Source organism: Bombina bombina, chromosome 1 (assembly GCF_027579735.1).
Source record: "Bombina bombina isolate aBomBom1 chromosome 1, aBomBom1.pri, whole genome shotgun sequence".
In the NCBI taxonomy this organism is placed as follows: domain Eukaryota; kingdom Metazoa; phylum Chordata; class Amphibia; order Anura; family Bombinatoridae; genus Bombina; species Bombina bombina.
The window spans coordinates 924,504,069-924,516,542 of NC_069499.1; the positions used below are offsets into that span (position 1 = coordinate 924,504,069).

Genomic DNA, 12,474 nt, shown 5'->3' on the forward strand with positions numbered 1-12,474 from the left:
GCAGCATCAACTTCCTCTGCTCCAAAACAGGAAGGAGCTGTTGCTCGCTACAGACAAGGCTGGAGACCTAACCAGTCCTGGAACAAGGGCAAGCAGGCCAGAAAACCTGCTGCTGCCCCTAAGACAGCATGAATCGAGGGCCCCCGATCCGGGAACGGATCTAGGGGGGGGCAGACTTTCTCTCTTCGCCCAGGCTTGGGCAAGAGATGTCCAGGATCCCTGGGCGTTAGAGATCATATCTCAGGGATATCTTCTGGACTTCAAATCCTCTCCCCCAAAAGGGAGATTTCATCTGTCAAGGTTGTCAACAAACCAGATAAAGAAAGAGGCGTTTCTACGCTGTGTACAAGATCTTTTACTAATGGGAGTGATCCATCCGGTTCCGCGGTCGGAACATGGACAGGGGTTTTACTCAAATCTGTGGTTCCCAAAAAAGAGGGAACCTTCAGGCCAATCTTGGATTTAAAGATCCTAAACAAATTCCTAAGAGTTCCATCGTTCAAAATGGAAACTATTCGGACAATCCTACCCATGATCCAAAAGGGTCAGTACATGACCACAGTGGATTTAAAGGATGCTTACCTTCACATACCGATTCACAAAGATCATTACCGGTATCTAAGGTTTGCCTTCCTAGACAGGCATTACCAGTTTGTAGCTCTCCCATTCGGATTGGCTACGGCTCCAAGAATCTTCACAAAGGTTCTGGGTGCTCTTCTGGCGGTACTAAGACCGCGAGGAATTTCGGTAGCTCCGTACCTAGACGACATTCTGATACAAGCTTCAAGCTTTCAAACTGCCAAGTCTCATACAGAGTTAGTACTGGCATTTCTAAGGTCGCATGGATGGAAGGTGAACGAAAAGAAGAGTTCTCTCTTTCCACTCACAAGAGTTCCCTTCTTAGGGACTCTTATAGATTCTGGAGAAATGAAGATCTACCTGACAGAAGACAGGTTAACAAAGCTTCAAAATGCATGCCGTGTCCTTCATTCCATTCAACACCCGTCAGTGGCTCAATGCATGGAGGTGATCGGCTTAATGGTAGCGGCAATGGACATAGTACCATTTGCACGCCTACATCTCAGACCGCTGCAATTGTGCATGCTAACTCAGTGGAATGGGGATTACTCAGATTTGTCCCCTACTCTGAATCTGGATCAAGAGACCAGAAATTCTCTTCTATGGTGGCTTTCTCGACCACATCTGTCCAGGGGGATGCCATTCAGCAGGCCAGATTGGACAATCGTAACAACAGACGCCAGCCTACTAGGTTGGGGCGCTGTCTGGAATTCTCTGAAGGCTCAGGGATCATGGACTCAGGAGGAGAGTCTCCTGCCAATAAACATTCTGGAATTGAGAGCAGTTCTCAATGCCCTTCTGGCTTGGCCCCAGTTAACAACTCGGGGGTTCATCAGGTTTCAGTCGGACAACATCACGACTGTAGCTTACATCAACCATCAAGGAGGGACAAGAAGCTCCCTAGCGATGATGGAAGTATCAAAGATAATTCACTGGGCAGAGTCTCACTCTTGCCACCTGTCAGCAATCCACATCCCGGGAGTGGAGAACTGGGAGGCGGATTTCCTAAGTCGTCAGACTTTTCATCCGGGGGAGTGGGAACTTCATCCGGAGGTCTTTGCCCAAATACTTCCAGCACCTTGGACCTTTGGGATGGCTTATGTGTTTCCACCCTTCCCGATGCTTCCTCGATTGATTGCCAGAATCAAACAGGAGAGAGCATCAGTGATTCTAATAGCGCCTGCGTGGCCACGCAGGACTTGGTATGCAGATCTAGTGGACATGTCATCCTGTCCACCTTGGTCTCTGCCTCTGAGACAGGACCTTCTGATCCAGGGTCCCTTCAAACATCAAAATCTAATTTCTCTGAAGCTGACTGCTTGGAAATTGAACGCTTGATTTTATCAAAACGTGGTTTTTCTGAGTCAGTAATTGATACCTTAATACAGGCTAGGAAGCCTGTTACCAGAAAGATTTACCATAAAATATGGCGTAAATACTTATATTGGTTCGAATCCAAGAGTTACTCATGGAGTAAGGTTAGGATTCCTAGGATATTGTCTTTTCTACTAGAAGGTTTAGAAAAGGGTTTATCCGCTAGTTCCTTAAAGGGACAGATTTCAGCTCTGTCCATTCTTTTACACAAACGTCTGTCAGAGGTTCCAGACGTTCAGGCTTTTTGTCAGGCTTTGGCCAGGATTAAGCCTGTGTTTAAAACTGTTGCTCCACCATGGAGTTTGAACTTAGTTCTTAATGTTTTACAGGGTGTTCCGTTTGAACCCCTTCATTCCATTGATATCAAATTGTTATCTTGGAAAGTTCTGTTTTTAATGGCTATTTCCTCGGCTCGAAGAGTCTCTGAGTTATCTGCCTTACATTGTGATTCTCCTTATCTGATTTTTCATTCAGACAAGGTAGTTCTGCGTACTAAACCTGGGTTCTTACCTAAGGTGGTCACTAACAGGAATATCAATCAGGAGATTGTTGTTCCATCTTTGTGTCCTAATCCTTCTTCGAAGAAGGAACGTCTTCTACACAATCTAGATGTTGTCCGCCCCTGAAATTTTATCTACAGGCAACTAAGGATTTTCGACAAACGTCTTCCCTGTTTGTCGTTTATTCTGGTCAGAGGAGAGGTCAAAAAGCTTCTGCTACCTCTCTCTCTTTTTGGCTTCGTAGCATAATACGTTTAGCTTATGAGACTGCTGGACAGCAGCCTCCTGAAAGAATTACAGCTCATTCTACTAGAGCTGTGGCTTCCACTTGGGCCTTTAAGAATGAGGCTTCTGTTGAACAGATTTGCAAGGCTGCAACTTGGTCTTCTCTTCATACTTTTTCCAAATTTTACAAATTTGACACTTTTGCTTCTTCGGAGGCTGTTTTTGGGAGAAAGGTTCTTCAGGCAGTGGTTCCTTCCGTATAAAGAGCCTGCCTGTCCCTCCCGTCATCCGTGTACTTTAGCTTTGGTATTGGTATCCCAGAAGTAATGATGACCCGTGGACTGACCACACTTAACAGGAGAAAACATAATTTATGCTTACCTGATAAATTTCTTTCTCCTGTAGTGTGGTCAGTCCACGGCCCGCCCTGTTTTTATGGCAGGTCTAAATTTTTAAATTATACTCCAGTCACCACTGCACCCTTTGGCTTCTCCTTTCTCGTTGGTTCTCGGTCGAATGACTGGGTGTGACGTAGAGGGGAGGAGCTATATAGCAGCTCTGCTGGGTGATCCTCTTGCACTTCCTGTTGGGGAGGAGTTAATATCCCAGAAGTAATGATGACCCGTGGACTGACCACACTACAGGAGAAAGAAATTTATCAGGTAAGCATAAATTGTTTTTTCACATTATTTCAGTCTCACTTTTCAGTTGCTTCTGGTTTTCTAGAAGCTTGTTTCATTTTGCATTTTTTCCCATTCCTGAAACTGCCATTTAAGGAATTTGATCATTTTCCTTTATATGTTGTTTTTTCTTTTACATATTGCAAGATGTCACAACCTGACCCTGGATCAGAATCTACTTCTGGAAAAGCGCTGCCTGATGTCGGTTCTACCAAAGCTAAGTGCATTTGTTGTAAACTTTTGGTAACTGTTCCTCCGGCTGTTGTTTGTGATAGTTGTCATGATAAGCTATCAAAAGCAGATAGTATTTCCATTAGTAATAATCCATTACCTGTTGTTGTTCCTTCAACATCTAATGTTCAGGATGTTCCTGTTAATGTTAAAGAATTTGTTTCTAAATCTATTCGGAAGGCTCTGTCTGTTATTCCTCCTTCTACTAAACGTAAGAGGTCTTTTAAAACTTCACATATTTCAGATGAATTTTTAAATGACCACCCTCATTCTGACTTATCTATTTCTGATGTGGATCTATCTGATTCAGAAGATTCTTCCTCAGATATTGACACTGATAAATCTTCATATTTATTTAAGATGGAGTTTATTCGTTCTTTACTTAAGGAAGTGTTGATTGCTTTAGATATGGAGGAGTCTAGTCCTCTTGATATTTAAACTACTAAGCGTTTAAATGCAGTTTTTAAACCTCCTGTGATTATTCCAGAAGTTTTTCCAGTTCCTGATGCTATTTCAGAAGTAATTTCTAGGGAATGGAGTAGTCTGGGTACTTCATTTACTCCTTCTCCAAGGTTTAAGAAATTGTACCCTTTGCCATCTGATAGATTAGAGTTTTGGGATAAAATCCCCAAAGTTGATGGGGCTATTTCTACTCTTGCTAAACATACTACTATTCCTACGGCAGATAGTACTTCGTTTAAAGATCCTTTAGATAGGAAGCTTGAATCCTTTCTATGGAAGGCTTATTTATGTTCAGGTAATCTTCTGAGACCTGCTATTTCTTTGGCTGATGTTGCTGCAGCTTCAACTTTCTGGTTGGAGGCTTTAGCGCAACAAGTGTCAGACCATAATGCTTATAGCATTGTTAAACTTCTTCAACATGCTAATAACTTCATTTGTGATGCCATTTTCGATATCATTAGAATTGATGTCAGGTATATGTCTTTAGCTATTTTAGCTAGAAGAGCTTTATGGCTTAAGTCTTGGAATGCAGATATGACTTTTAAGTCAACATTGCTTTCTCTTTCTTTCCAAGGTAATAAATTATTTGGTTCTCAGTTAGACTCAATAATTTCAACGGTTACTGGGGGGAAGGGAGCCTTTTTACCTCAAGATAAAAAATCTAAAGGCAAATATAGGGCTGCTAATCGTTTTCGTTCCTTTCGTCAGAATAAGGAACAAAAGCCTGACCCTTCCTCTAAAGGAACAGTTTCCGTTTGGAAACCTTCTCCAGTCTGGAATAAATCCAAGCCTTTCAGAAAGTCAAAACCAGCTCCCAAATCCGCATGAAGGTGCGGCCCTCATTCTAGCTCAGCTGGTAGGGGGCAGGTTACGATTTTTCAAAGATGTTTGGATCGATTCGATTCAAAGTCTTTGGATTCAGAACATTGTTTCACAAGGGTACAGAATAGGTTTCAGGGTAAGACCGCCTGTGAGAAGATTCTTTCTTTCACGCATTCCAGTAAACCCAGTGAAGGCTCAAGCGTTTCTGAAATGTGTTTCATATCTGGAGTCAGCTGGGGTAATTATGCCAGTTCCAGTTCTGGAACGGGGCCTGGAGTTTTACTCAAATCTGTTCATTGTACCAAAGAAGGAGAATTCCTTCAGACCAGTTCTGGATCTAAAAATATTGAATCGTTATGTAAGGATACCAACATTCAAGATGGTGACTATAAGGACTATCCTGCCTTTTGTTCAGCAAGGGCATTATATGTCCACAATAGACTTACAGGATGCATATCTCCATATTCCGATTCATCCGGATCACTATCAGTTCCTGAGATTCTCTTTTCTAGACAAGCATTACCAGTTTGTTGCTCTTCCTTTTGGCCTAGCTACAGCTCCAAGGATCTTTTCGAAGGTTCTCTGTGCCCTTCTCTCTGTAATCAGGGAGCAGGGTATTGCGGTATTTCCTTATTTGCACGATATCTTGGTACTTGCTCAGTCTTTACATTCTGCAGAATCTCATACGAATCAACTTGTGTTGTTTCTTCAAAGACATGGTTGGAGGATCAATTTACTTTTTAGGTTTCCAAATAGATACAGTGTCCATGACTTTGTCTCTTACAGAAAAGAGACGTCTGAAATTGGTTTCAGCTTGTCGAAACCTTCAGTCTCAATCTTTCCCTTCGGTAGCTTTGTGCATGGAAATTTTAGGTCTCATGACTACTGCATCGGACGCAATACCTTTTGCTCGTTTTCACATGAGACCTCTCCAGCTTTGTATGCTGAACCAATGGTGCAGGGATTATACAAAGATATCACAATTAATATCCTTGAATCCCAATGTTCGTTCTTCTCTGACTTGGTGGTTGGATCACCATCATTTAGTTCAAGGGGCCTCTTTTGTTCGTCCAACCTGGACTGTGATCTCAACAGATTTGAGTCTTTCAGGTTGGGAGCTGTATGGGGATCTCTGACGGCGCAGGGGGTTTGGGAATCTCAGGAGGCGAGATTACCAATCAATATTTTGGAACTCCGTGCGATTTTCAGAGCTCTTCAGTTCTGGCCTCTTCTGAAGAGAGAATCGTTTATTTGTTTTCAGACCGACAATGTCACAACAGTGGCATATGTCAATCATCAAGGGGGGGACTCATAGTCCTAAGGCTATGAAAGAAGTATCTCAGATACTTGTATGGGCGGAATCCAGCTCCTGTCTAATTTCTGCGGTTCACATCCCAGGTATAGACAATTGGGAAGCGAATTATCTCAGTCGCCAAATGTTAAATCCGGGCGAATGGTCCCTTCACCCAGAGGTATTTCTTCAGATTGTTCAAATCTGGGGGCTTCCAGAAATAGATCTGATGGCCTCTCATCTAAACAAGAAACTTCCCAGGTATCTGTCCAGATCCAGGGATCCTCAGGCGGAAGCGGTGGACGCGTTGTCACTTCCTTGGAATTATCAACCTGCTTATATCTTCCCGCCTCTGGTTCTTCTTCCAAGAGTGATTTCCAAAATCCTAATGGAGCGTTCGTTTGTACTGCTGGTGGCTCCAGCATGGCCGCACAGGTTTTGGTATGCGGATCTCGTTCGGATGGCAAGTTGCCAACCTTGGTCACTTCCGTTAAGGCCAGACCTTCTATCTCAAGGCCCATTTTTCCATCAGGATCTCAAATCATTAAATTTGAAGGTATGGAGATTGAACCCTTAATACTTAGTCATAGAGGTTTCTCTGATTCAGTGATTAATACTATGTTACAGGCTTGTAAATCTGTGTCTAGGAAGATCTATTACCGAGTCTGGAAGACTTACATTTCTTGGTGTTCTTCACATACATTTTCTTGGCATTCTTTTAGAATTCCTAGAATTTTACATTTTCTTCAAGATGGTTTGGATAAGGGTTTGTCTGCAAGTTCCTTGAAAGGTCAAATCTCTGCTCTTTCGGTTCTTTTTCACAGGAAGATTGCTAATCATCCTGATATTCATTGTTTTGTACAGGCTTTGGTTCGAATCAAGCCTGTCATTAAGTCAATTTCTCCTCCTTGGAGTCTTAATTTGGTTCTGAGGGCTTTACAGGCTCCTCCGTTTGAACCTATGCATTCTCTGAATATTAAATTACTTTCCTGGAAAGTTTTGTTCCTTTTGGCCATCTCTTCTGCTAGAAGAGTTTCTGAATTATCTGCTCTTTCTTGTGAATCTCCTTTTCTGATTTTTCATCAGGATAAGGCGGTGTTGCGGACTTCATTTAAATTTTTACCTAAAGTTGTGAATTCTAACAACATTAGTAGAGAAATTGTTGTCCCTTCATTGTGTCCTAATCCTAAGAATTCTCTGGAGAGATCTTTACATTCTTTGGATGTAGTTAGAGCTTTGAAATATTATGTTGAAGCTACTAAAGATTTCAGAAAGACTTCTAGTCTATTTTTTATTTTTTCTGGTTCTAGGAAAGGTCAGAAGGCTTCTGCCATTTCTTTGGCGTCTTGGTTAAAGTCTTTGATTCATCATGCTTATGTGGAGTCGGGTAAATCCCCGCCTCAAAGGATTACGGCTCATTCTACTAGGTCAGTTTCTACTTCCTGGGCTTTTAGGAATGAAGCTTCTGTTGATCAGATTTGCAAAGCAGCAACTTGGTCTTCTTTGCATACTTTTACTAAATTCTACCGTTTTGATGTTTTCTCTTCTTCTGAAGCAGTTTTTGGTAGAAAAGTACTTCAGGCAGCCGTTTCAGTTTGATTCTTCTGCTTATAATTTCAGTTTTTTTCATTATAAGATTAAAACTTTTTGATTTTGGTTGTGGATTATTTTTTCAGCGGAATTGGCTGTCTTTATTTTATCCCTCCCTCTCTAGTGACTCTTGCGTGGAAGTTCCACATCTTGGGTATCTGCTATCCCATACGTCACTAGCTCATGGACTCTTGCTAATTACATGAAAGAAAACATAATTTATGTAAGAACTTACCTGATAAATTAATTTCTTTCATATTAGCAAGAGTCCATGAGGCCCACCCTTTTTGTGGTGGTTATGATTTTTTTGTATAAAGCACAATTATTCCAATTCCTTATTTTTGATGCTTTCGCTCCTTTCTTATCACCCCACTTCTTGGCTATTCGTTAAACTGAATTCTGGGTGTGGTGAGGGGTGTATTTATAGGCATTTAAGGTTTGGGAAACTTTGCCCCTCCTGGTAGGAATGTATATCCCATACGTCACTAGCTCATGGACTCTTGCTAATATGAAAGAAATGAATTTATCAGGTAAGTTCTTACATAAATTATGTTTTATCATTTTATATTACCATCTCAAAGTGTTTAATGTACCTTTAAAGGACCAGCCAATACAGTAGTTTTGCATAAACAACAAATGCAAGATAGCAAGACAATGCAATAGCACTTAGTCTGAACTTCAAATGAGTAGTAGATTTTTTTTCTGACTATTTTAAAAGTTATGTCTTTTTCCACTCCCCCTGTACCATGTGACAGCCATCAGCCAATCACAAATGCATACACGTACCATGTGACATCCATCAGCCATTCACAAATGCATACACGCTTATTCTTGTACATGCTCAGTAGGAGCTGGTGACTCAAAGTTTAAATATAAAAAGACTGTGCACATTTTGTTAATGGAAGTAAATTGGAAAGTTGTTTAAAATGGCATGCTCTATCTGAATAATGAAATTTTAATTTTGATTGAGTGTCCCTTTAAGTAGCTTCTGCCTAGTCTGAAAAACCGTGACTAAGTTTTCTCCTACATTCCTTAAATAGGTTCTTTGGGCCCTAGTACAAGAAATTTGCTATGTTTATGATTTTCTGTTTAACGGAAAGTTGTCTAGACTAATAATTGTACTATTGTTTGTTATTACCAATGTTCAATGTTAATAACTAACTATGTTTACAGTGGCAACTGAGGACTGTTTCAGTGCAATACTTTTATCAGTTTATGGCATTTGATGTTAATTGACACTATCTGAGAGTAATTTAGGTGTCGTCCTGTATTTTTATATTTTGATATTGGTTACAGTACCCAAAGTTTGCCGCTATTATATATCCATTCACACTGGACTTTTTGATATTAGCTTCATTAATGTGTCCTCAGTGGTTGACAGCAGTTTATGGTCCCTTGAGTGGACCTGTTTGCTTGGAGGACATTATGAACCAACAAAAGAAAAAAATGAGGTTCCTAGAATATCATGTCATGTCGGTGTGCTATGTGTTGATGTTTCCACATGCTGTATTGTATTGACCTTTTTTTGTTGTTTCGTTTATCCCTACATGACATATGTAAATTGTATCTTTCCTGATATGACTATTGTAAAAGCCATTTTTACCTCAAAAATGTTTTTTTTTTTTTTTTTTTTAAAAATTACATTTCACTTGTTTTCTTCCAATAACGTTCCTTTTAATCCTGACAGCCACTGCAGCACTTCCTCCGCCTGTCGCAAGCCCTTATCACGGGTCCAAATTGACGAATCCGGCTTCCTTCAATCACGGCGTTGCCTCAGGCCATGATTCCCCCGGGGGGGGGGGGGGAGCCAGATTCATCATTTCTGACGTATGAAGAGGAAGGAATCGCTGGAGCGGCTGTGAAGATTAAAAGGAAGAAAACTTCCTTGATTTGAAGAAAACTAGTGAAATGTAAATTTTTATGAGTTAAAGTGCCCTTGTTTTTAATAGGATTATTAAAAACCGGGCACCGATTCATCTGAATTGACACTAGTATACTGTTGACATCTAATGGGATATTGTAGTAAGTTTTTATCTTTGTTTCATCTAAAAGAGGATAATTCTGAATGTTCCTGCATTTTAAATAGAAAGCATTCCTGTCCTGGATATCATTGTTTTCTTGTCATTCTTGCAGAAGCGAGTCTCTTTCCAATTATAATCATACCGTTACAACTAGTAGGAAGCACAAAACCAATACTGCAATATAACTTAAAATGCTCATACACACTAATGGAGTTTTGTTTTTACAATGATTTCTTTCTTTCTAATTTTAATATAATGTAGCCTGTAGTGTACAATACTATAGAGGTCTACAGTGTATTACATAAGACGACACACAAATATACAGTTCCTTATGTCTAAATATTGAATATTTTGTCCTATAGGAGAAACTCATTGTGTCCTGTGAACAGGAGAACCTGCGTGTTCACTGCAGAGCAGCCAGGACAATTGCCAACCAGGCTGTGCCTTTCAGTGCTTGCACAATGCTGCTGGACTCAGAGGTATATAACATGCCTCTGGAAAATCAGGTCAGTAACAAAGCTTTAACTTGCATTATTTCCTAATATTCTAACAGAAAAATAAACATTTCACTTTAATTCGAAAAAAGTAAAGTATGCTTTAATAATAAGTTGATCATTACCAACCACATGGTAATACAGAATATTCATATAAATTCTTGAGGAAGCTTTTTTTTTTGCCACCACAAGTGGAAGGTAGAACTTTAAAGGTGCTCAGTGATTTTATCAAGAAAGAAGACTGAAACGGTTTCTCAAACCATTCTGAGACTTCTCACCCTCAGAGACGCCTGTCAGGACTTTAGGCTTGACATGTGAATCAGCCTTTTTCACAGGCTACAGTGTGCTGCTCCTTGTAGATCCTTGGAATTTGCTTGTATTTCATTAAATGGTCCAGTACTCAGAAGCAGTCCTCAGTGCTGTTGTGATAAGTAATGGATGGCGCTTCAAAAGGAATTAAAACACCTTTTGTATTTTTTTTTTTTTAAATGTGCTTTGTCCCAACTACCTTAACAGCAAATCATATATCTCGGCCCATATTCCTGGATAATACTTACCAGGTAATACTTTCCTGACTACTCCACCCCTTCCTACTCATCCTATATGGTGGACAGGGCTAGGGGACCCTATCTGCTGCTTTTACCTTCACTTGAACTGTATGACCTAGCTGCTTGGATCTTTTTTTTTTGCTTTCTTAGCTGGGCTAGAATAAGCCTCTATTGGGCTTTTCGGCCCTCCAAAGGCATTTACAAGCTTATATTCCTTAACTGACCAGGTGCTTCTGCTTTTTAAATTTTCAGCTCAAGTAATCTGCAGCAGCAATTGAGTTTTGGACAGGCCTCCATAGGGCTTAGGCCCTCTAAAGGCATCTCTGGAGTTACCTCTTTTACCAAACCGGCTGCTGAGATTTGCCGTTCGCTTCTAGCTTGGGGAACTTACAGGTCTTGAAAATAACTTCAATTGGGCTTCGGTCCTCCTAAGAACTCCGGGCTTGTGTGCAGAGGCCTTGTTTTTGGCCAGGTAAAGCTTTAGTGGATGCTGCCATCTTGCTGCGATGTCATAGGAAGTCGTCCTGAAGATTACTGCTATGCTCCTTTGAGTGTGCTTACACTCTCTGTTTCCCTGGCTTCATCATAGGAGAATTGTTTGCACTTTAATAAGTGCTGAGGCATGTAAGTAATGTAAGAATGTGTGCTACAGACTTTAATTCAGGATCATAACCTAATGACTAGAAAAATGTATCATAAGGTTTGACAGGCCTATATTTTAAGGTGTTTGGATCATGATTTTCCTGGCACTGTTTTAGAATTCCAAGGACTTTGCTATTTCTGCAGGATGGTTTAGATAAAGGTTTATCCGCTAATTCTATGAGGTCAGATTTCTTTCCTTTCAGTTTTGCTAATCTTACTAATATTTACTGTTCGTTTTAGGCTTTAGTCAGGATTAAGCCTGCTATGAAACAAGTTTCTCCTCCTTGGAGTCTTAACTTGGTTCCAAATGTTTTGCAGGCTCCTCCTTTTGAGCCCATGCATAAGGTGGATATTAAACTTTTATCTTGGAAGGTGCTGTTTCTTTGGCAATATCTTTGGCTAGAAGAGTTTTTTTTTTTTTTTAGTTATCTGCCCTTTCTTGTCATCCTCCTTATCTTGTTTTCTTCATAAATGGAAAGAGTCCACAGCTGCATTCATTACTTTTGGGAATTCAGAACCTGACCACCAGGAGGAGGCAAAGACACCCCAGCCAAAGGCTTAAATACTCCTCCCACTCCCCTCATCCCTCACTCATTCTTTGTTTTTCGTCCCAGGAGGTTGGCAGAGAAGTGGCAGAAATTTGAGATTTGTCTCTTATGGAGGGTAGTACTCTTCGGCATGGTACTGGAGTTTTAAGTAATCCTGGATGAAAGTTAGTCCGGAGATGCATGGAGAGTCTTTCTGTGAAACCATCCCGACTCATTTTTAACAGCTCTATAAGAAATCGGCGTTGACGAGTTTCGCTGCCTGCTTTCTTCTCTCAAGTCCATGGCAGAGGCGAGGCTACTATCTGCCACACTTGAAGGGCCGTGTTCCTGTTCCACAACGTAGATTCTGGTAAGATCGTTTCATGATTGGTTTGTATTACAAATGTTTTCCCGAGAGTAATCAGGGTCTCAGTGAGGCTCCATTTGTATCTTGGAGTCAAGGGTAATATCTCCTAAGGGAGTTTATA

The 12,474-nt window shown here is 40.7% G+C and overlaps 1 protein-coding gene across 4 annotated transcripts in view; it reads left to right on the top strand.

Moving 5' to 3' along the window:
• ANKRD11 (ankyrin repeat domain containing 11) overlaps positions 1-12,474 on the top strand; it is a 1,020,931-nt gene that overhangs the window by 959,557 nt on the left and 48,900 nt on the right. For all 4 annotated transcript variants that reach the window (XM_053690514.1, XM_053691658.1, XM_053691096.1 and 1 more), the window contains one exon: positions 10,138-10,281. In XM_053690514.1, coding sequence (XP_053546489.1) covers positions 10,138-10,281 — 144 coding nt within the window. The remainder of the gene's footprint in view (positions 1-10,137; positions 10,282-12,474) is intronic.